General features: G+C 35.0%; 3 protein-coding genes and 1 long non-coding RNA gene across 6 annotated transcripts; 2 read left to right on the top strand and 2 right to left on the bottom strand.

The window, feature by feature from the left end:
- The first annotated feature begins 64 nt into the window (after window positions 1–64).
- On the top strand, window positions 65–2,808 carry LOC114737709 (transcription factor bHLH111-like). Of its 3 annotated transcripts, XM_028925664.1 has the most exons (8): window positions 65–404; window positions 753–996; window positions 1,165–1,404; window positions 1,547–1,675; window positions 1,808–1,879; window positions 2,210–2,278; window positions 2,401–2,442; window positions 2,560–2,808. In XM_028925664.1, the coding sequence occupies exons 1-8, from the start codon at window positions 130–132 to the stop codon at window positions 2,716–2,718; spliced, it is 1,230 nt and encodes a 409-aa protein (XP_028781497.1). In that variant the 5' UTR covers window positions 65–129; the 3' UTR covers window positions 2,719–2,808. The 3 variants fall into 3 exon arrangements, with proteins under 3 accessions (XP_028781497.1, XP_028781496.1, XP_028781495.1); XM_028925663.1 differs by having other exon boundaries at window positions 753–1,404; window positions 2,210–2,275; XM_028925662.1 differs by having other exon boundaries at window positions 753–1,404.
- Window positions 2,809–5,953: 3,145 nt separating this feature from the next.
- Window positions 5,954–9,818, bottom strand: LOC114737708 (zinc finger CCCH domain-containing protein 17-like). The gene is made up of 3 exons (XM_028925661.1): window positions 9,487–9,818; window positions 8,244–8,354; window positions 5,954–8,134 (listed from the first exon to the last, which is right to left on the bottom strand). Exons 1-3 carry the CDS (start codon window positions 9,637–9,639, stop codon window positions 6,269–6,271), a joined length of 2,130 nt encoding a protein of 709 aa, XP_028781494.1. The 5' UTR covers window positions 9,640–9,818; the 3' UTR covers window positions 5,954–6,268.
- A 2,218-nt stretch (window positions 9,819–12,036) lies between these two features.
- Window positions 12,037–18,491, top strand: LOC114737712 (uncharacterized). Its single transcript, XR_003739462.1, has 3 exons — window positions 12,037–12,143; window positions 14,780–14,988; window positions 16,495–18,491. It is a non-coding gene; the product is annotated as an uncharacterized LOC114737712 (long non-coding RNA).
- LOC114737710 (protein TOM THREE HOMOLOG 1-like) lies at window positions 15,124–20,693 on the bottom strand. The gene is made up of 11 exons (XM_028925665.1): window positions 20,385–20,693; window positions 20,049–20,139; window positions 19,890–19,942; window positions 19,717–19,809; window positions 19,518–19,589; window positions 18,869–18,941; window positions 18,722–18,767; window positions 16,457–16,520; window positions 16,329–16,382; window positions 16,172–16,249; window positions 15,124–15,660 (listed from the first exon to the last, which is right to left on the bottom strand). Exons 1-11 carry the CDS (start codon window positions 20,559–20,561, stop codon window positions 15,568–15,570), a joined length of 894 nt encoding a protein of 297 aa, XP_028781498.1. The 5' UTR covers window positions 20,562–20,693; the 3' UTR covers window positions 15,124–15,567.
- Window positions 20,694–22,950: the final 2,257 nt, after the last annotated feature.

The following is a 22,950-nucleotide window of genomic DNA, read 5'->3' as shown; positions in this document are numbered from 1 at the left end:
ACCCGAAAAAGAAACTAGGGGGGAGTGAGAGAGAGACAAGGATATATATATTCTGTTGTAGCTAGCTAGGTCCATTAATATTCCATCACTATAAGGATCAGAGAATAAGAAAAAGAAAGAGAAAGAAACATGGGTGATGAAGAAAGTGGTGGGAATTCTGTAGCAACCTCTTCTGCAACTCCATTAATAAACTGGTGGGATCTTCATGCAAATTCACTTTCTTCCTGGAACACTCATCATCATCAACCTTCTGCAAAACCTCATTCCAATTCCTCCTCCTGTTGTGAAGATCAAGCCATCTCAGTCTCCACATCTTTCGCCGTCGACGAATCCCCTCATCGCCGCCTCGTCGACCTTTCTGCGCCTTCGCCTGACAATAATCACCTCTGGACTCACGTCTTATTGTAAGTCTCTCTACGTACTCTCTTTGATAACTATCATTTTCCCGCAAAAATACGGTAAATATTTTTATGTGTATAGGGCATATTAGCTAGGGTAGGGTGTTTATAATAAATTAGCCAACTTCTTTCGGGGGAATAGTTTTGTTTTAGCTTTCTTCAATATCATATTTGATCGAGCATCTCCTTTAAGGCAAACGCTAGGCTGATGAACTCTTATATATCCATCCATGGCTATAATAATCTGAAGATCTGCAAGCAACTCATCGTGGTGCCAGTACTGTTTTCTATTATATTATTATTGTCATTATATATTTATAGTATATGTATAACTGAATTGAACATTTATTATAGAGGTGTTGGAAGCAACGAGGAGCTGCAAAATAGTGAAGCTGGAGGGGAGAACTTGATGGATGCAGTGTCATGTAAAAGCATGATGTACGAACCAGCCTGCAACTACTTGAAGAAACTTGATACCACTTGGGAATACAACCATACTAATAACAGCGATTCTTCATCTGCTTCTTTTGATCATCAGAAACAATTCAATGGTTTCAACGAGGCCGTGCTTGATCAGAGTGAAAGATTGAGCAAGCTGGTTACCACTTGGTCCATTGCACCACCAGACCCACAAGTTCATAATCATAATCATAATCATAATAATTCTACCCACTTTGATCCTCATCAAACACACAACAATAATGATTTGAATTCTTCGATGGATCATTCTGGGGTTTTTTCTTCATACGGTGCTCTTGACATGAAGGTTAAGCAAGAACATCATCATCATGCGATCGGATATCAGAACAACGGATTTAACAGTCAGTATGGGATGCCGGCCAGTTTGTCTTCATCGTGTTCAAGAAATTTGACAGATGTTATATCTTTTACGGGAAGGATAGGCCGGCCGATTATCGGAATTCATGCACTGAAACCCAGTTTCAGACCACCTTCGATGAATACTGTATCTGACTCCAAGAAACACACTTTTCAGACATCACTGCCGGTAAATTCTCTGAACATTAGTTACTTTTTGCTGTGTGATTTCCAAAGATGTATATATGAAAATTGTGTGTTTCGCGTTTATATATTGAGCTTGATCGATCAACTTATAATAAGTTGATATGATAGTATGCAATAATACGCAGACAAGGACAAACAATGGAAGAGGACAAGGGAGCTCCACTGAGGTAAAGAAGAAAAGAACAGATGACTCATCATCAGAAGCAATCTCGAAGAAGCCAAAGCAAGAGACATCTACTGCATCTTCTGCAAAGGTGACTAAATTAAATTAGATGTGTAGCAGCAAAATCAATGGCAATATATACGATAATTATTGATGAAAGCCCAAAAAAAAAAGTCGATTTATATAATAACGTTAAGAAACTTCTATTCATTTGTGTTGACAGATGCAAGCACCAAAAGTCAAGCTAGGCGACAGGATTACAACCCTTCAGCAAATTGTGTCGCCATTTGGAAAGGTCACTACATATTGCACTAACACCAGTCTTTTTCTCTTTTATATATATTTGCTAAATTAATTCTTAGTGCTCTTCTTTTTCTCCCCCCAACAACTGTATTTTATTTTATATGAAATGGATCCTTTGGGTTAATTAGGGCTTTTTGTATATTTTCCTAAAGCAACTTTATATATATCCCTTAGATTTACTGGGCAATAAGTAGGCGATAAACCAGTCATGTGACACTATTTTCACCGTTTAACTAAAGAAATCTGTAATGACAAAAAAGAAATCAAAATCCGATTTTGTTTTGTATGAATATTGATGAAATTTGTTGTTGGTGAATTTCAGACGGACACTGCATCAGTGCTTTTTGAAGCAATTGGGTACATAAAGTTTTTACAAGAACAAGTGCAGGTGGTAATTAATTATATATTATTGAAAATTTAATGATTAGTGGTGTTAATTAAATTAAAGTGCAAATGAAATTCTGGGATATGGATAATATATATGTTTACATGTGATACTTATATATATTGCAGCTACTGAGCAACTCTTACACGAAGACTAACTCGCATCACAAGGTAATAAGAATTAAATGAACTTAATCTGTGAAGTTCTTGAACTTGGAGGATTTGTACGTATATACATGTAAGAAAAGAAGGAATGAAGTGAAAATAATGAAGAATAATATAATGCAGGAAACATGGGGAAGCATGGAGAGGAAATTAGAAGAGAAGGGAGACCTGAAGAGCAGAGGGCTTTGTCTGGTTCCAATTTCATGGACTCCTCAGGCTTACAGAGACAGCACTGCCCCTGACTACTGGACTCCTGCTTATCGAGGCTGCTTGTTTAGGTAGCTTAGCTTCCTTATTTATTAATATATATATATATATATATATCCCAGACTGTGTTCGTTTCAATAATTCATATCTATTGTAATATATGAACTTCTCTTTTAGTCAATAAAATATCTACTCTCCGGTCCTTATTATAAGACCCAGTTTGACTTTTTATTTGGTCCTAATTATAAGACCCAATCCATTTCTCTCTTATATTTATGTATTTTTTTCCAAGATAATCCTTCGAATAATGATAGTTTTAGCCAATATACTTAATTAGCAAAGATTTTAGGAATAACAACACTTATTTATTATAAATAACCAACTTAACTTACTTCCTTAATCTCCTCAAATAAGTCAATTGGGTCTTATAATTAGGACCGGAGGAGTATATATGTTCTTGCTTATTATGACCATCAACACTGCGGCTTTTGTTGGTTCGTATACTAGCTAATCAAAAATCAATTCTAATATCAAGCCTAGACCCGCTTTGTTATCACACGAGGGAAAGTATTCTTTTTTTCATAATAATACAAATGATCAAGATGTGTAGTATACAATATCTATAATACTTCTCGTGTCCTTAATATAAGACCTATTTAACTAATTTGATTAGATTAAAGAAGTTAGGTAAATTAGTTAATGATAAAAAATATGATATGTTTTTCTTAAAATACCATAATTATCTTTTTTAATATCATCCTTTTCTTTTCTACTTGATTATGGTTGAGAGAGTATCCACAGGGGGTAATTTAGAAAAAATTGATAAATATAAGAAATAGGTCTTATATTTAGAACTAAAATTAACTTAACAATTAATCTTTTTTGTTCCAACCTATATATCGAATGAGCTCAAAAGAATCAAGAGTGAGAACATTTTTCGGGTTAATATCTGAAATAATAAGGAACATCAACTAGCAACTTGGGAAGAATACTAATTAATAAACGTGGGGAGCAGAATGAATGGCGCTCAGATATTAACGCATGTGCACTCACTCACTCACAATTTGAACGATTTATAATATATTCTAGAAGCCACCTTGATGATGGGGTGGCAAAAATTCAAACTCGTTTAATTGATTGATAAGAATGCAACTCATATATAAGTTCGTTGAATGTAAAATTTGAATACTGCCATCAAACAAATATCACATTGTTGCTATTTATAAGTCACTTGCAAGGAAAAAGATTTGTTTCTAAATATAAATTACTTATAAGGTAATTAATGAAATTTTCTTAATTTTATCCCTATTAATTTAATATAAAACATATTTTTAATAGTACCTTTGTTGAATAAAGGCATATGTGAAAAAAAATGTCAACTTAATGTATTCCTCCGATCCTTAATATAGGACCTAATTATTAAGTTAATTTTGATTCTAAATATAAGATTTATTTCTCATATTTATTAATTTCTTTTAAATTATCCTTATGGATACTTCCTCAACTATAATCAAGTAAAAAAAAGAAGAAAGATATTAAGAAAGATGATTATAGTGTTTAAGGAAAAATATGTTATATTTTTTATAGTTAACTAATTTACCTAACTTTCTTAATCTAATCAGATTAGTTAAATATGTCTTATATTAAAGATCGAAGAAGTATTTTTTAGTTGGCAGGTTTAAGATACAAGTAACTTATACATAAAATAAGAGTAATACAAGTGAGTCAAAGAAAAGATGAGGTCGGATAAAGTGGTAAACTTGACCATGACAAGGCGGATCCAATGGTCATTGGCTGCTTCATTCAATTCAAGAGACCATATGGCCACGGTCCCTCCATTTCATAGCTCACATTTGTATGCTCATTTTAAACATGAGCATAACATGGTCAACTTTTTATTTAAAAAAAAAGAGTATATTTTATTTTGATTTTAATTTATTGAATTTGACATGACAGAGAATTTGAAATGGAGCTTTGCATCTAATTAAGACAGTTTTTTTTGAGCATGAAGGACCAATAGAGATGAATCCTTGAGATAATTAAACATTTTTATTAGTCAACATCAAACTTATATTCTTTTGTGCGACTCAAATGAAGCCATCTAGACATTGAATGAGAACAACCATCATCACCAAATTCAACCACTTAATGATTTTGATTATGCACACACAAGCTCTTTCATGGCTTTAATTTCCCACTAGCATCTCTAGAGAGAGATGGAAATGGAGTGAGGGTTAGATTTAGAGAATGGACATGGTTTTGGGTTAATGGATCATGGGTTTGGATGAAGTCAAAGGCGTCCCGTTGAGCTTTTGTAGCTATCATGGATTTTTGGGATAAAGTTAATTTTACTCGTTCTCTATTTTTTTTATTGTTATTTTTTCAGGAAAAAAATCTATCAAAGAAAATAGGGAGAACTATAATGAGATTTTAAAGAAGAAAAATAATTACTAAAAAATTTCAGTAACAATCCAAACAGTATATAATAACAAGTTTCAGAGTAGAAAATAATAACTTTTAGAATTTTTTGCAATTATTTTCCTTCTTTAGGGTTTTATTGTAATTCTCTCGAGAAAGTATTACGTGCTAAAATCTGTAATGGGTTGCAAGCTTGTAAAGCTTCCAATGAGAGCCCTTATATTTTTGTTGAATGTGAGTTTTGACTTGACTGCCGGTTTTGTCATGAGTATCAGCTGATTTTTTATTGATAACAATCATTAAATTATATTCTGTAACGAAAACAAAATAATTTGAAAGGATTTTCGCTTTGTTTGTTCAGAAGTTCGCAACCAAATTTGTTTCAGTTATTGCCAGATTTGAATTCCTTCAGTTGAGGCTTCTTCCGTTGAACATCAATCAAGAGATATCAACCATTAGATTTTGATCTGAGCGTCCTGAAAGAGAAGTTATAAATTTCTTTTTAAAAAATAACAAGATTTCTTTAATAGTAACTCTCCTAATACTGTTAGATTTCTAAGGGCTAATAACCCTCAGTTAGGACTCACCTGAAGATATCCAAATACAAAAACCAAGCTGGACAGAAGCTGCCAGCCACAAGCGAAAGCTCTGATAGCCCCCGATGCAAGCTTCTGTGAACCAAAACAACTTTTGGACTCATTCGTCTAATGAAACCGCAGGAGACTCTCTAGCCACAACAAATAGCAAGAAGGAAATTCAAATGCAACGACCTGGATAGGAGGTCAATATATGGAAAGATAGAAGAAAATTAAGGGAGAAAATAAGGTTGGAGTCATGATTGAATGTCGTATGACTCTCATCTTTTCTAACGGAAATTTTAGTGACGACAAAATTGAAGCTGAAGAGCAAAGACGACTTTGTTATTAACTTCCTAACGTTGCAGGCCTTAAACTCTGCATAACACTTGTATGCGAAGAGTACAGCAAAATGCCCCCACTACAAATATAAAAATCTTCATTCAATCAGAGATGCAAATACAGTAAAGGGATAATTGATACGGAAAAAACGAATTTAAATATCCCCCAATTCTACAAACAAATTTTAGGCAGAAATACAGCACAGTTAGACAACTTGATAACCTTTGGAGGTCCGCTGTAACATGCTCATGAAAGAGTAGATGTTCATGTTCCACTTTGACCCTGTGTAATCATGTGAGCATGACACCAATCTTCTTAGCAAAGTCATCCCCATCCTCCTCATCATCCATGTATTCTTCCTGCTCTGGATTTTCGCCTTCATCATAATTGTAGTCTCCCTCGTCAACTTGCTCATAGTAATAATCACCATCCTTCTGATCATCTCCTTCAAACTCCTGGTCTTCTATCACTTCGTTGTCCATCGTTCCTTCTTCAACCGTGTTCTCGGTTGCCTCAAACTTGGATTCCTCGTTCTTAACATCTTCCTTATTTGCAGGAAAAGTGCCATTTCGTGCATCCATGACAGAGGTGTATTCCGAGCCATTAGTAACTTCTCTGTCTTTATTGTCTCCTCTATTCTCAGACGACTTGCCACTCTTGGAAGCTGCTTCAACTCTAGCTGCTCTCTTCTCCTTCAAAATCTCACTAAGAGGTTTTGGACCTTCAAGCATGAAATCATCTTCGGATTGTTGTTGTTCCTTTAAACTTTTTCTCTTCCCAAGCAACTGATGCTCCTTGTTCCGATTATTCTTTCCATTTCGCAGTTCAGCAAGACTTTTTGGTCCATCAAAATCAGCATGTTCGTCCCCACTTATTTCTTTCCTTATAGGGCGATCCATGAAGTTTTTCCTCTCAAAATCTTCTTGCACCCTTCCTCTCAGTCTATCTCGGAACTTACCTGCTTGAGGAGTCTGCATGGTTCCAGGTGACAACGTGCTTCTATTTCTTCCCCTGTCTGATTCCCTCTCCACATATTCATCCCCACCATCTGCTGGAAGCTTTATCCTGCCTCGGAAGCGATTACTGAGAGCACTTTCTTTCCGAGGTAACTGGTGAACATCCTTCTGAGAAGAGAACCGGTGACTTTGCTCATCATCATGGCTCTGATGCGCAAAATCATGACTCACAACAGATTTCAAACCATTGACCCTCCTGCGCTTAGATAAACGATGTCGAAGATCTGAAACCCCCACATTTTCAGGACTGCCAGATCTGCGATGAGTCATCCTATCTAAATGTGTTGTTGCCCGGAATATTCTTTCTGATGAATTCCTGCGCTGATCCCACGCATATGTCTCTTGCATGTGATCGTATGAATCATAACCTTGTGGTCCACAATATCTGTCTTGGTCAATATCAGCTACAGATTTATAATCTACAGAATGTCCTAAATCATATTCATTCACAGAGTCCAAGTTCATCCCATCTTGACCTCTTGCTTTTCCAAATTGGTCTTCTCCATCATAGTAATCTGAATTCCTCAGCTCATCAGCAACAAGTACATCAAAGCCAGGTGAGGATTCTCTCAAAAACTCATCACTTTCCTTGCCATTGTGGAAACTATGATCATCCGTTACATGAGATTGATATGCACGGTTTGGCCTGGCAACAGTGGTTCCATTGGTGACAGGCGGAGTACTTACTACCTTAAATCTAGATGCCTCATTATCAAATCCCATTGGTGGTGGTGCATGCCTCTCTACAGCAACCACATTTCTATGCGAAGCAGTTCCAACATTTTGGGCAGGCTTAGCTTCAACACCTGTAACTGGCTTTGTAAAGTTTGCCTGGGAAATTTTCCTTTCTTGTGTTGACTTTTCTGGGCCACTAAAAACCTTCTTAAAACTTGGAGGCTCAGTAACCTGGTTTGTCGCCTGAACCTGAGGAACTTTACTGCTGGTGTTAGGATTTGGTCCATGCAAAAAAGCACATCGGTCACCTTTTAAGCAAAGCCCTTTCTGGAAGAAAATGCAAGGGACAGCTTGCTTTGTAGAATTATAAGGTGCGTGTGGTACAGAAGTTGGTGCAGTCTGTGGTGGGGGTGCAGATGATCCACCAGCAGTGGCTGCCTGTGGTGATAAGAAGCTATCAAGAGGCTGCAAGGGAAACAATAGGCAGTTAGCATAAGTTACATGAAGAAATAAGTGCTTAAAAAGAAGCTCGGGGGAAATAAATCTTATTGTGCCAAGAAAAATAGAGACTCACCGGATGACGGAAGGAACATTTGGGATTCAAGCAATTACCGTTCAACCAATACCAACAATCTCGGGGATTAACCCGAGCATACTCGCTATGGCGATACTCACATTCACTTCCCTGTTTCAATAAAGAGAATCAGATCAAAACAACAGCCATAAAAATTCACAATTTTGTACAAGCTTTTCATCCCTATGCAACTAGACATTCATAATAATTGACCAACCCTTTTTTCACTGATATAGTTTGAGTGCTCAAAAATAACATCAAGGTAATAAATGATCATATCACAGGTACTTCCTTCAGGTGAAATGCTGAACTGATTACAGATAGCAAACTTAAAGGTTCATTGCAAGGAAACTGCTAGAACCACTTGAAAACAGTACTCCTTGCTAAAAATATAGTATGCATGCTAATTATATTGTTGCACTGGATATGGCTTGCTTTGGGATGTATTCAATGTATTGTTCATATTTCAGGAGTTCAGCAGTAGCATATACACAAACTCCTTTGTCAAGTCATAATAACAACACATGGTACCAAATAGTAAAAAGAATAAAACACGTAAAGAAAAGCCAAAAACGTTGACATGAGCTAGCTCGTAAATTCCGAGTGTTAAAATTGTTGTATCATCCAATCCACAATTAATATGTTCCTAACTGAATCCAGGCACGTCGCCCAACCTTACGTAAAACAATGAAAAGATATTGTCCCATCATACGGTGGGGATTTCTCCCCCGTTTCCACTTTTACTTCGACACGTAAAATGATAAGGTATTAAATGAAACAACACGCAGATCAAATGACCAGACTAATCAATTACATACATGTGTAGGCCCCGAGAAATATCTCAAGAGAGTTAATTGTCTATATGGTCGAATAACTTCAACGATCGTTCTTTGTTGGTTAGATTAGGTTTTCAAGCTGCCTAGGGGTGACTTATGAATATAGGGACTCAATATTCATTTATTTCCCAACAAATATCCGACACCAATTCCCCAGATAGACCGGGAGATGGAACCAAATCTCCAAAAGTTAGAATCCTTCACTTAAAAAGAATTCACTCCTAAAATTATTTCCGGAAACAAATCATCAGGCCCAAGCTGCGAATCCGGAACCCTAAGTAGAAACCGTGGAACCAGATCCCAAAGATCTTCTATGTAAAAATGTATTCAAAGATAAAACAAGAAAAGAAAAAAAAATTCATTCTAAAGAAGCATCGGATTAGACGAAAAGGAGAATCAAGTGTGACCTTTTTGCATGTCAAGGGGGAGGCAAGAAAGTAGACGCAATCCGTGTTCCTCTTTAAGGCCTCATCTTGCGCAGAGGTCGTAGTTTGCTGAGTCTCTTGCTGCGATTGAGGTTGTGGTTGATGCTGCTGCTGCTGCTGCGCGCCAGCCACCATGGCGGTTCTTAAAAGACCACCGATTAAAGATCAGCAAGAAGCAGATCGAATCGAGGAAACTGACGGGGATAAAACTTGGAATTCAATAATTAGCTGGGAAGAGCTCGATCCAAATCTGAGAGAGAGCCGCCACAGAAATTGGGAGTCAGAGGGAGAGGAAGAGAGAGATCGGGAGGAGGGGGACAATGGAGAAGTTGTGTTGTGTGTGTGTGATGGGCTTTAAGCTAAGCCTAGGTTCTGTTGTGTTTCCTTTTTCGGATAATTGTTTCTCTTTTTTTGGGTTTTTTGGGGAAATTATGATTCGAACGTGACGGTGTCGTTTCTGGCTGTTATATTCTGAGGTTTACGCTTTTCACTCGGTCCGGTTCCGGTCCGCCATGTGCATCCAGTGGCTTACAATTGTCCAAATTTAACAGCTTGTCTACTAATGATTTCTTAACTAGTGAATAAAAATGGTTGCTCTGTTTTTTTATAGGATAATAAATGTGTTTTTCTTGTATTGTATATAATAACTTAAAAAATATATTTTAAAATCTTCTATAAATATTTTATATTTGTTTATTATTAATAAATGTCAAACTGACCATTCAATTCATTAAGGTGTTATTGATTCAAATTCATTAGAAAAATTGCATTTGAATTAGCTGTGATAAAATAATATATGATCAACCTAATTATGTACTAAATATCTAAAAACAACAATAAAAATAAAACATCTAGAATTACCCACATCATACGTACACTTATTTTATTATTTGGATTGGACCAACCAACAGGTTTTTGAAATCCTCAGTCAATTTTTTGAGAGGGAGAGCTTTTGGAAAGAGAAGAAGGGTCCATCAAGAAACAAACGGCCCAGCCTGGACTTCCTAAGAATTGCCAAAAACAATGAGCCATATGACCAACAGGAATTGGGTCTAACGAAAGGATTAGTCTCTCACAACGTAGTGAATCAAGATTCGAATCCCCGTTCGGAGGGGTGTTCAAATTTAGCATCCGACAGTGCCTCTAATAGGATAGCCTTCAATAGAAGATACCTATGCTTTAGCCAAAAAAAAAAAAAAAAGGCCATATGACATTAAACAATGAGAACTCTGGTGTTTTTTTATGCCAGAAATAAGAAGTCTGGCGTTGATGAATTAAAAAAAAAACATGTTTTTATTTGAGATGATTAGGTGTAATTTTGATTTTGATTTCCTACACGTTCAAGTTACCACAGTCACTGCATTTTTTTAAAATTATCTCTATTATCATAACGTTTTCGTAGTAAGCATTTTCTACGTAAGGTTGGAATATTTGTAATTATTATCATTAAACGCGGGCTCGCCTGAATATTATATCTTATTTAGACTATTCAAATAAATTTTATTAATTTTCGTATTTGAATAATATTTAACAGAAAATTTATGACCATCTAAATTCTATCCGCATATGGGCTCAACTATATTTTTAATTTGAAAAATATACTATTGATAAATAAATGTATACATTTTCTTTTAGTTTAGAACTGCATGCATAAAATTAATTCATTTGCCAAGTTCTTATTCACAAGAAACAAAACAAGATCCAGGAAATTAATTTTACTTCCGTTTTGTCCACATAGCAATCATTTTCATTAGCCAGTACTGCACATGGATATGAAGAGAGCAACCTTTGGATTCATATTGACCATGAAAGTTGACGAAATATATAATTTCATATATATGTTGCAGAATACTACATCCGATTCTTAATATAAAAACTAGTTGATCGATTTGATTACGTTAATTAAATTAGTTAAGTTGGTTATTTGTAATAAATAGGTGTTGTCTTTTCTAAATAACCTTATTAATCAAATCTATTAGTTAGAACTACCATTATTATAAGGATTGTTTTGAGAAAAAATGAATAAATATGAAAAAAAAAAAATTAGGGTCTTACATCTAGAACCAAAATAAAAATCAAACGAGCTATTATATTAAGGACCAAAGGTAGTATATACTACATCCTATTCTTAATATAAGAGCTATTTTAATTTGTAAGTTGGTCCTAAATATAAGTTCCCAATCTACTTTGTCTCTCACATTTATCGATTTTTTTCAAAGTAATTCTTGTAATAATTGCATATGTTAAAAGTTCTATCAAATGGTAATCCTAGTTAATACGCATAATTAGTAAGGATATTTTAAGAAAGACAACCAAGATTTATTACAAATAACTAACTTAATAAACTTCCTTAATATACTCTCAACTAATTTTTGTATTAAATACGGAATGTAGTACTCTCGAAACAAAAATTCAAACCTACCATTCTCTAGCAGTCAGCGAACGAAGTAGTAACAAAAACCTAACATTCAAACACTGACCAGCTGGTTCATATACTCTAATTGACAGCTAGCTGACGATCAAATCTTAATCTAATAGCTTCACCACAAATTTCACAAACTCGTCATTCTTCGACGATCCATCGCAAGATCCAGAAACTCTCCAGATCTTCCTCTTAATTACCCGGCAATCTGCATCAGGTACGAACTGTTATTTATCATGTCTCAGATTTTGCATGCTGCGCTTTTTTTCTGGTTTTCGTCGTACGAATGAGAATGATTTCATGTAAGAATAGTTCACCATGGTTTGCGAGATGTAAGATTTGATTCTTGAACGTACGTGATGGAAAATTAATGATACCCACAGAAGGAAAACAAACCCTAAGCTTTACATGTAAGAACTGGATGTGATAAATCTGCAGAATGCTTTGAGCGACCGAGTCATTAGTTAGATGATAAGTGGTTTCATAAACCTGGTAACACAAGAAACAGACCATAACATGAAATTTGTCACTGGAAACATATATATAGGATAGGTCGAAAACCTAGCTAGTTTGGCTTCAGAATAAAACAGATGGTAGAAGAAGGCAAAATATATGAATCCATGGGGAATATCTGAGTTATGTATAGGTTTAACAACAGCGACGAAGCCCTCACAATGATCAATTAATGAGAGAAACATCGGACCCTGCTGGTTTTTTTTATCCCCTATATTAATCAACCTTAACAGATCTGCCATGAAAATCTCGTCCTCATAATTCTCTGCTGATACTTGGTCTCCGGCATACATGCATGTCTAAATTATCAGCTCTAGCAGCTTGCACAGATGAACTCCACGATCCATTCTAAAAACCTTTAAGAATAACAGCAACAAAACTTTTAACATTTGATTTAAACGTGCACAATTCAAGTCAAAATAAAAAATAAGGAGAATGGGAAGGCATGCAATTCATACTACTGCAAGGCCTTGTTTGGAAAGGATAACACGAAGCTTAGTAAAGTATTTATTGAGTTAAGGTGTAAATTTGTTCCGAAGGTTTTCACTCAGGAACGTTGGGTATTTGAAATTTTTTTTTTATAGCAAATTTGTCTTGAAAGTTTAAAATCATAACAATATTAATTGTCCAATAGCATTAAAAATGTTAACGATTTAACATCACTATTTTAATGGTCAACGTTAGTTTTTTGATAGCAAGGGGTAATATTACTATGATTTTAAACTTTTATAGTAAATTTGCCTCCATAAAACTTCTAGATACTCAAGCTCCTAAATAAAAACTTTCAAGACAATCTGCACCTTGACATAATATTTATATAACAAAACCGTCTATAGTGCTTTGGACATAATTAACCTTTCATTAAATTATAGATTTCTAAGGTATTAATTATTTTTACTTGTGATGAATAATCCTGTCTCATAAAATTTTATTGGAGTTTGTATAAAGTTTTATTCTTTTAGGGATTGCTAAACTATAATGATTAACATTTTTTTAAAGAAATATCTGATTCCACTTGGCTTAATTTACGAACAACCCTAAGAAGTTGGAACGATATATAATGAGCGAGATGGACAGAAAGACTAGGAGTTAGTGTGGAGATGAGAAAAAATGTTGATAAATATCGGAGAAATGGCACGTAAGTCCCAGAAGATAATATTAGGTTTCAAAAAAATTTTCAAAAATAAATTGTAAATATCTTTTCAGAACATTGTACTCCTTCGGTCCTAAATATAAGACCATTTTGTAGTGTAATTTACACTACAAAAGGGTCTTATATTTAGGACCGGAGAAGTAATATTATTTTGAAATCTTGCTATTATTAAATTGAATGTTTTAGAACTAATTATCATATGAATATACAGCATTTTGATGTTATGAATAATTTGTATAAGCTCATTATTACTACTGTTTTGGCTAAATACAAATTTATTTCATCAAATTTAATACAACAAACGGATCTTAAATAATGACTGGCTACAAACTACTGCTAAAGATAATTGTTGATAATTGCGTGCAACTTCTCCTATTGTATATTCTCTCTTTTTCAAATTACTGTGATTTGACAGAAATATTTGCCTTCAACTATTTCTTCATTGTTATTATCATGTAGTAATTTGATCTGGGTTGTTATTCCCTAAATTCTAATAGTCTATGTTAATGACCTAACAATGAGTTGTGATAATTTTGATGTAAACAAAATGCAGTGGTTAATGAATTTTTTGCAAGATTTAAGATGCTCCTTAAGAATGAAAGATAAAACATGAACAAAATTTGAAGTAACAACCAAATCGGAAAAAAGAAAACATGGATTAGGAAAACAAAATTTCAACCTATTATTAGATCAGAAGACAAAAACATGGATGTTGAGATTATGGACCATTGGATAGATCCGAAAACAACGGGAAAAATAGGAGTTTAAGTAAATTAGTGTCGCTAAGTATCCTTTTTTAAATGTCTATGAGCCATTTTCAGAGCCTTTTAGGCCTCGTGCCTTTGCAGCGTCGAAGAACTAACATATAAATCTTAGTTTATTGGTATCCTTAAGTCAATTCTGATACTTATTTTAATTTAGTCTTTAATTTTTTAACCTTTTCGAGATATACCTCACATAAACCGCTGCATATTACGTGCACCGCGCAGCATGAAAAATAAACACTGTAAAAACTTATAATATGGTAACTTGCGATAAATCACAGGCTTGGTGAAGATCTCATCTCGATACTGACGTACGGATATAGTGATATTCATGATGATTATGATTGTTTAATTAACAAGTTTTGTCCTAAAAATAATTGCAAAAAGGGACCTAACGTTAATTCTTAAGTGGCATGTCTGCAGGGAGGAAAAATTCTCGATAGTGCCATGCTCCCCAAATTTTGATTTGAGTGACAGCAACGTCAAACCTAACGTTCAAATGCGACAAGTAGTTGACCGTTAGTGCTGGAACCAGAAGACTATGGAAGCATCATTGGCTTAACCACCAGATTCACAAACTCGTTCGGCTATGATCTCGCAAGATCCAAGCAGCCCTGCAAATCAGCAACAAGGTACGAGTTCTTTGATCTTCAAAGATTATTCCAACTTGTCGAGGGTTTTGCATTCCGATCTCTTGGTTTCGTCTAAATCATTACATTGTAACATAAAAATACAGTTCTGTTCATTTAGAAACATGGAAGAACATATATGCTCTGAAAGACGTGAAATAATTTAAAATTCAACTCACAGAAGGTACACTTTATGCTTCACAATAGTCATGAATGTAGTTGGTATCTATGAACTGGATGTGATAAATAGGAAGACGACGACTTAAGACTATGATACACCATATCACTGTTCTCTTCTAATAATGGCTGCTCATGGGTCAAATTTGCTGAACCAGAAAAGCAGCCACTATTCAGAGAACATCACAGCAAAAACACACAGCACATAGACGACCAATTCATTAAATGACAAATCGTTTCAAAATCTACAGATCATGACATTAAGTTTGTCCCTGGAAACATAGGAAAGGTCGGCTTCTCTTATCTTCTAAAACTATTCTTGGAGTGGAAGAAGCATCCCAAGAAATAAGGGAAGCACTTGATAACACCCTTTCTTCAGGTTACCTCCATATGTTCCAACCTTTTTCAGCGAATTGGATGATACTGTGTGATCCCTCGCTTGGGAGGCAGCTTCCTCAGAATAAAGAGCACCAGCGAAGAAGGCACTATCTCCACCAACTGCACCAAGAATAAGAAAAGGTGAGGCCATAGGAGAAGATCTTTCAACAAGTAGAAGTCATGCCATGCAGAAACATTTTCCCATTATACCCGAGGCAAAATCCAACTATGATACTTCTACACTAGTAGCCCAATTCCTTTAAGCAAGATTCAGGACAAAACCAAAAGAGAAAAAAAAAAAAAAATTATCTGGAAGGCTTGTGCACAGGCACAGGCCTACTGTGGCAAACCGGACTCCTATAGATAATACCACGACTTCAACTAATAATTCCAGCTAGACAGGTTTATCAACAGTACAGCTGCTACACACTGCAGATTATAGTTCTGCTCACTAAAATAAAATCCAACCGAAGAACTAATAAAATAGTTCACACAAATTTGGTGGATGCTAAATAACAAGACTGGGGATTAGTCAAGACATAATATATGGAGAATAAAAGTCCAGCATTGCAACAATCACCAACAATACGGAGAGGAAAAGCAGCATGCAAAGAACTACAACCAAGCTCACCAGATAATATACGAAGTTAAGAATGGGATGGTCCAAGACATCAAGGTTGGCGGCCTTATCAAATGCATTAAAGCACATCTGCGACATAGCAAAATTATGATATAACTCAATTTGCAGTCAGGCAACCATAAAGCCTATAGGAATTTAAGGAACTCACCATAATACACCTGACAAGAAAACATGAAAAACATATTGTGGTCACATAGCCAACCTGCAATAGAACAGAAAGTTAAGAAGGGAAATTGAATTCTACTAGGGCAATATATTCTTTGTAAGACTGCATACCTCTTGTAGCTTCTTACGCCGACCTTTGGATTCAACAGGGAAGCGTTGCAACATTAGGAAAAGTCTGTCAAAAACAAAGTCAGGAAAGTCATTATGGTCAGACTGTGACGGTACCATAGAAGGGGGGTATGATGCAGGTACATATTTCATTAACATTTAAAACTTGAAAAATGCTTCTTTTATAAGCCCATTTATGTTCTGCAAGTTTGAAAAATGCTTCTTTTATAAGTCCATTTATGTTTTGCAAGTTGTAATTTAATTTTCATACTACTTTAAATATAAAATATGATACTGAACCATCCACTAACAATCAAAAAATACGAAATGTGGAAAAGTGAAAACCATTAAGTCAAAGCTTAGCTTATCAATTCCAAGGAACTCAACATAGGTCAGATCTCTACGTTTCAAGCGATGGAGACATATGGGGACATTGGAATCAGCATGAGAAACCTTCCCCACTCAAGCACAACTTAAGTCCTTATTGAGTGCCCCATACATGAGTTGAACCAAAATGACATGCCTGTCAACCAGTACTTCATAGACTCTTAAAAATATCTTTATGCCATAGAGGGATATGTGAAGTTCACACACTTCTTTGTTGCTTTCCCATTCAATAGTTGGGGGATGAGACATGCACACTCTTCTATATCTCTGCTGAGAAAGCTCCTTTTATGTCTAATCAATCTTTGTAGAAAGAATGGGGAGAGGACTTTGATGGAGTCAAGCCTGAACATTGAGGCAAACTTGATAGTCTATTCCTTGAATTTAAGTCAACATCTCCCATATGTCTCGTTTATGGGTTTTCATTTCTTCTACTATTGCTCTTTTCCACTGTGTTTCTGAGCTTCATGATACGAGATTTTCATCAGGATGTTGACCGTGAGCAAACGTGACTTGATGTAGAAAAGTGGAGAAGTCCCACATTATATAGAGTTAGGCAAGGTTTATAAGTGAAACAATTCATAAACCATAGCTTCAAGGTTTAGGGTTGAGAAGGAGTGTTGAGCCCACTTATATGCATTCTCTTGTTGCTATTGGGCCTAGTCGGATTGTCCCCATTTTCTGGAAGCTTCCTAGGCCCAACAAAATAGCACCAAAGGCCTTGGTTTGTCAAGGTCATGGATGAAGATGATAAAAAAATCAAGTTTGAACAGCATCCATATCGAAAGTTCAATTGTCATGAAAGTGGGCTAATGCCTTCAAAATATGGCCAGATAGGAAGAGAATGTTTGTGGTCACATGGTTAACTCTCACTTGAGGGAGGAATTGTTGTGATATCAAGTGTGAGTGGACTTGACTCGATGGGGAAAGGCGGAGAAGTCCCATATTGAATGGAGCTATGCTGAAAAAGAGGCATATAAAAGAAAGTATATAAGTGAAGGGTGTCAAGTTTACTTATATGAATCCTCTTGTTGCTACTAGGTCTGGTTGGATTCTCCCTCTTTTTTGAGATGCTTCTTGAACCTAACAATGATATTTATGAGACATCGTCCAATTTGATGTTGAGTGCGAGATTCGATATTCTTCCCTAAGGATGTAGACCAATTTAATTCCCCATTAGCCCTTCTACAAGATTCGTGGTGTCACTCATGAGAATGAGTGACTATAACCTCACGAGTTTTCCTCTTTAATAGACATAAGGTCATGCATAGTTTTCAATATACGGGTGAATTTGGTCATTCCTAGGGGTCAATTTAGTTTCAGATTCATCATGACTGTTTTCAACGGTACACTAGAAGACCAAATCAGATCAATTCATGCTAATTAAATCACAAGTTGCACTCTCTCGATTACACTTTTAATTATGAGCTTTCATTTAGTGTTCATACAAAATTATAACACTAAAACATCATCAAAGCAATATAGACTAAATACAAAAAAAAAAAAAAAAAAACTAATAGACTAAATCAAAACACACACACACACACACACGCAACTACAATACCCCACTTCAATTTTTAATTATGAGCTTTCATTTAGTGTCCATACAAAATTATAACACTAAAACATCATCAAAGCAACATAGACTAAATACTCAAAAATACTAATAGACTAAATCAACACACACACATACACACAACTACAATACCCCACTTCAATTTCATGAGTCCAAAAGGCAGAAACGATTTGAGAAACCAACATGGGCTGTCATACAATGTTTCCTTCTTACAATTCACAGTTCCTAAATTAAGGATTAACTCTGTAATTGGAATAAAATATGGAAACTTAATTACATCACAATTGCAAACTGAAATTAACAGATACCTTCCACCATAGAGAAGAAACCCAAGAGCAGCAAACAAAGAGACCCCTATTACAACATAAATGAATTAGCAACAATTCATGACAGTCATAATCAATAAATAATTTGACCATAACAAATAGTACAAGTTGAGTCTAAAGTAGACAAACCTGCAAAGAACATCTTCGACAGGACAACCAATAAATTGACGGGCTTCCACCATAATATCAGCCACAAAGCGATCTGGCATACATTCAGAAAACAAAACAAATTTAAAATTGTCGAACACAAAGGTACCAGCAACATTAAAACTCATGATATCGATAATTTCCAAGTTTTACACTGTTGCCATTAGACACCAGGACACATTTTCATATCAATTAATTACTCCTAGCATCTTTAAGGCCACAGCCTAATTTTTACTCCCACACAATTTGACCATAGTCACACATCACAAGCAAAGCTTAGGCGCCTGACATTTCTTTTTACAAAGATGTGAGGAGATGAAGGGAATAGAGTATTAAATAAGACCCTCCAACTTTCTTCTTAAAGGGACATCATCGACAAACTCATCAACCAGGTATGAAATTGTTGTACTAAGGCCATTAAAAAACGAGTTACATTTAACACAGTACAACAAACATATCTTTGTACGGTCTCTTCAGATCTTAACATCTTTAAACATAAAACTGTTTACACAGAAGTCCATCAATACTTCAGCAAGCGATCCAGCAAATACCAATTTCAACCTAAACGACCAAGCAAACTAGATGACCCATAGCTGGGACCTCCAAACAAAACTCAGGCAAGAAGTTTCACCTGAACGGCATATACTACAGCATTGATTACATAGAAGCTTGGCCTCAGTCTGTCAGTAGACACAGCACGTGCCTGAAAGATATCAACGTTAACACGGTGAGCAGATCACCAACTTGTAAAATATGCTAGATTGCTAAAATTGAAGAAAAACCAAAAGAGTTAGACAAGATTAATGTTCAACAAATTAAACTGGACTTGCCTGGTAGTATATCTCTGCCCAGAATAGGACCAAGAGTGCATACGTTGTGAAGAAAGCAAGACTTGGCATATCAAGTATGATATGTTGGACAATCTACATACAGGCAATCTAAATATTAGATGCTTGGACAAATACAGCATTATGGCATCACAAGGGGAAGATTGTGTTCCTACCTCTGGCTTCAACTTCTGCACGTCCCGGCGGAATATAAATACAAAACATCGAACTACAAAAGCAGACCGGTATATATTATTGCAGATATTATTCCCACATTTACAGTCGAATTAACATTTAAATCAATAAACACATGGGGAGAATTAAATAATACAAACCCCCGTTCACCAAAAAATTGAGAAAGTGAAAGACTTTCTGCGTGGTCCAACCATATTCCGGTACTCTCAATTGTATACGAACTAGTTGAACCTAAAAACATATGGAGCAAAAAAAATCCAAGTGAATAGGCGTAAAATCTTCATGGCTTCTACAGTTAGACATAATCGCATGTCCCATTCTCTTCAAGCATTCAATGACATACGAAAACCCTAAAAGCCCTTATCCAATAAAGAATTTCAAATCTGCCCAAAAAGCGATTGACGGCGAACGGCAACCCAGAAAGACTCAGCAATGACATTACAAACGTGGAAGCGTTGGGACGGGATTGAAATTACCACAGCAACGACAGCTACGATCCCATAAAGAGCAGCGAGAACGTGGAAGATACGATCCTGCCAGACCGGAGAATCATTGACGTCGTGCCACCAACTGGAGGATTCCGTGAGCTCGATGGCCGCTACAGCCAACCCCACCGCGGAAGACGTCGACACCGGCACGCCGTTGCGACCCATTCAAATTGATTCGATTGTAAGTACGCGCCGGCGAATCTTGTTAGCAAAATCACAAGCGACCTAGATTAATTCGTGAAGACGAAAGAGGAAGGACAGAAGCAGATTATGGACCCTTTTTTATTTCTTTTTATTTTTACAGTTTCTTCTTCTGTTTTTTTCCTCGAACCTCAAACGACCGGCACGAATCCAAGAAACGCAATGGGGCGCAACCGGCTAGAGGGGCAATGGACGTCTCTGGAAGATGACCGATGATAGCCGGTCTGCCTGGGGTTTCAAATCCAGGCTTCATCAATCATGGGGCAACGTGTACAAGCGGAATTTTTGTTTTTTAGACCAAAATTATTATTTTGATCATCAATTTAATTGAAGAAAATTTGGTTCAAATTTTTCCCTTGAGAAATATATTGGCCAAAGGACTCCAGTCTTCTTAAGTTGTGTGCAATTATCTTTAAGTACGTATAAAAAAATCTTTAAAAATGACTGAAAATATGTTGCACAAAAAAAAGTTTTATCATTCAAATTCATATCTTTATCTCTTAAAAATTTTTAAATAAGTACTTCTCAGCGAATTTTTCTTTAATTTAATTCTCGTTGTTGAAAAGTATTGCGTATTAACGATATTGTAATAAACTTATTAAATTTTATTACGTTATATATATACATTTTTTATTGTCATTTAATTAAAACATATGTAGACGAGTTGTTTTTAGATAATTAAATTGAAAAAAAAAACCATTCATGGGATTGGAAAACCTTTTTTAAATTGATAAAAATAAAATTAGGATGAAAATAAGAAGCTATAATGAATGATTAGTAGTTGGACGGTGGATGTTGATTTTAAATATTGTTTTAAAACAATTCATTATCTTTTTAGCTTTTATTGATGTATTTTATTGGTTGGATTGATTGGTTGGAATGAGGGGTAAAAACTGAAAAAGGAGGGGAAAGGCGAGATCGGAATGTTTGGTTTTATAGGGACACTTTCAAAGTCATTATTATTCTATGGAATCTTTTTTGAGCTCAATTCTTTTCCATGGAGTGGGGAAAGAAGAAATGGCGTGCCATGCTTGGGAATCCACGTCAAAAATGTCTGTCTCACGGTTACTTCTGATTTTAAATATAAAATTTATTTTATATATAAATTATATTATAAAATAAGTTTTATATTTAAAACCGAATTATTTTTTTTTTTGATAAAAATGTTTTATTCATGCATGTATATGGGGGTTTTGATTTTGGTCCCTGTCACGAATTAACTCGCTTTGTTTATTTTAAATTTCATTTTCGCCCCTTAATTAAAGTGAGAAAAAAAATTCCTTCTTCATCTTTTCAGCCTCATCGTTTTAGCCATCCAGGATAATAAATCTATTCATTACTAATGAACTTGTGATTTAATAATATGAAAGCTTTTATATGAACAAGTGATTATGTGTTCAATGAGGCTGTTTTTTTGTTTTTTGTTTTTTGGTAACATCAATGAGGCTGTTTTAAATAAACATGATGCCGTTATTCGTGCAATGTATGACGTGGAACTCTTATCCGTAAATTAATATATTCCCCCAAAAAAAAATTCTACATATTTGCTTTCTTGCAGTGCCATCTCAATAGCATAAGAAATACTCCCTCCGTTCCTTATTATAAGAGACATTTGATGCTTATGGCATGTTCCTATATATAAGAGACACTTACAAGTTGTCTCTATTTTTTTGTGTTGATTTACTATTTTACCCATATTTATTATCTCCAACTCACACTTTCTCTCCCTTCCACTTCTCTTTCTTTGAATAATTTAATTGTTCTCTCTTATACTCTCTCTCCTTATTAATGAGGGCATTTTTGGAAAAAAATTATACTTTTTACACATTAATTGTTCTTAACTAATTTTAACTGTTTTTTTGATCAACGTATTTCGGTTATTTGTCTCTTATAATAAGGAACGGAGGGAGTAATAATTATATTCAAGCAAAAAAAAAAAAACTATGTATATTTTTTATTTTAGAAATTTCATGCAAGCTCAAAGCCTTCGTTTATATAAATGGTTTCATTGGTTTTGTAGCATTCCCAAATTTCAATTTAAAGAAAATTATTGATTAAATATTCAAAGATTTAGCTGAAGAATTTTTTTTAGATAAACTACTAGGCGCTGATTTGCAGTGAATTAAGCTAAAAAAAATAAAGTGCCTGACTGGCAACTCGTTGAGGAGGAGAAAGTAACTTATACAGGTGATAACTCAATTTGTAAATTTTGAACATTGTTTGTTACAGTTTTTAGCCAATCTAATTATAGGTGAAAAGTTATTTTTTTAAGTACGACCGTAAAAGCACATAAAATTTATTTATGACTTGCAAAAAAATTTTTAAAATTTAAAAGACCTTTTTATGCTTCTCT

This window comes from Neltuma alba, unplaced genomic scaffold (genome assembly GCF_004799145.2).
Source record: "Neltuma alba isolate B1F8T4 unplaced genomic scaffold, ASM479914v2 tig00013484_pilon, whole genome shotgun sequence".
NCBI lineage: Eukaryota > Viridiplantae > Streptophyta > Magnoliopsida > Fabales > Fabaceae > Neltuma > Neltuma alba.
The sequence above is the reverse complement of the archived record's forward strand: the minus strand, read 5'-3'. Positions and strand labels throughout refer to the sequence as shown.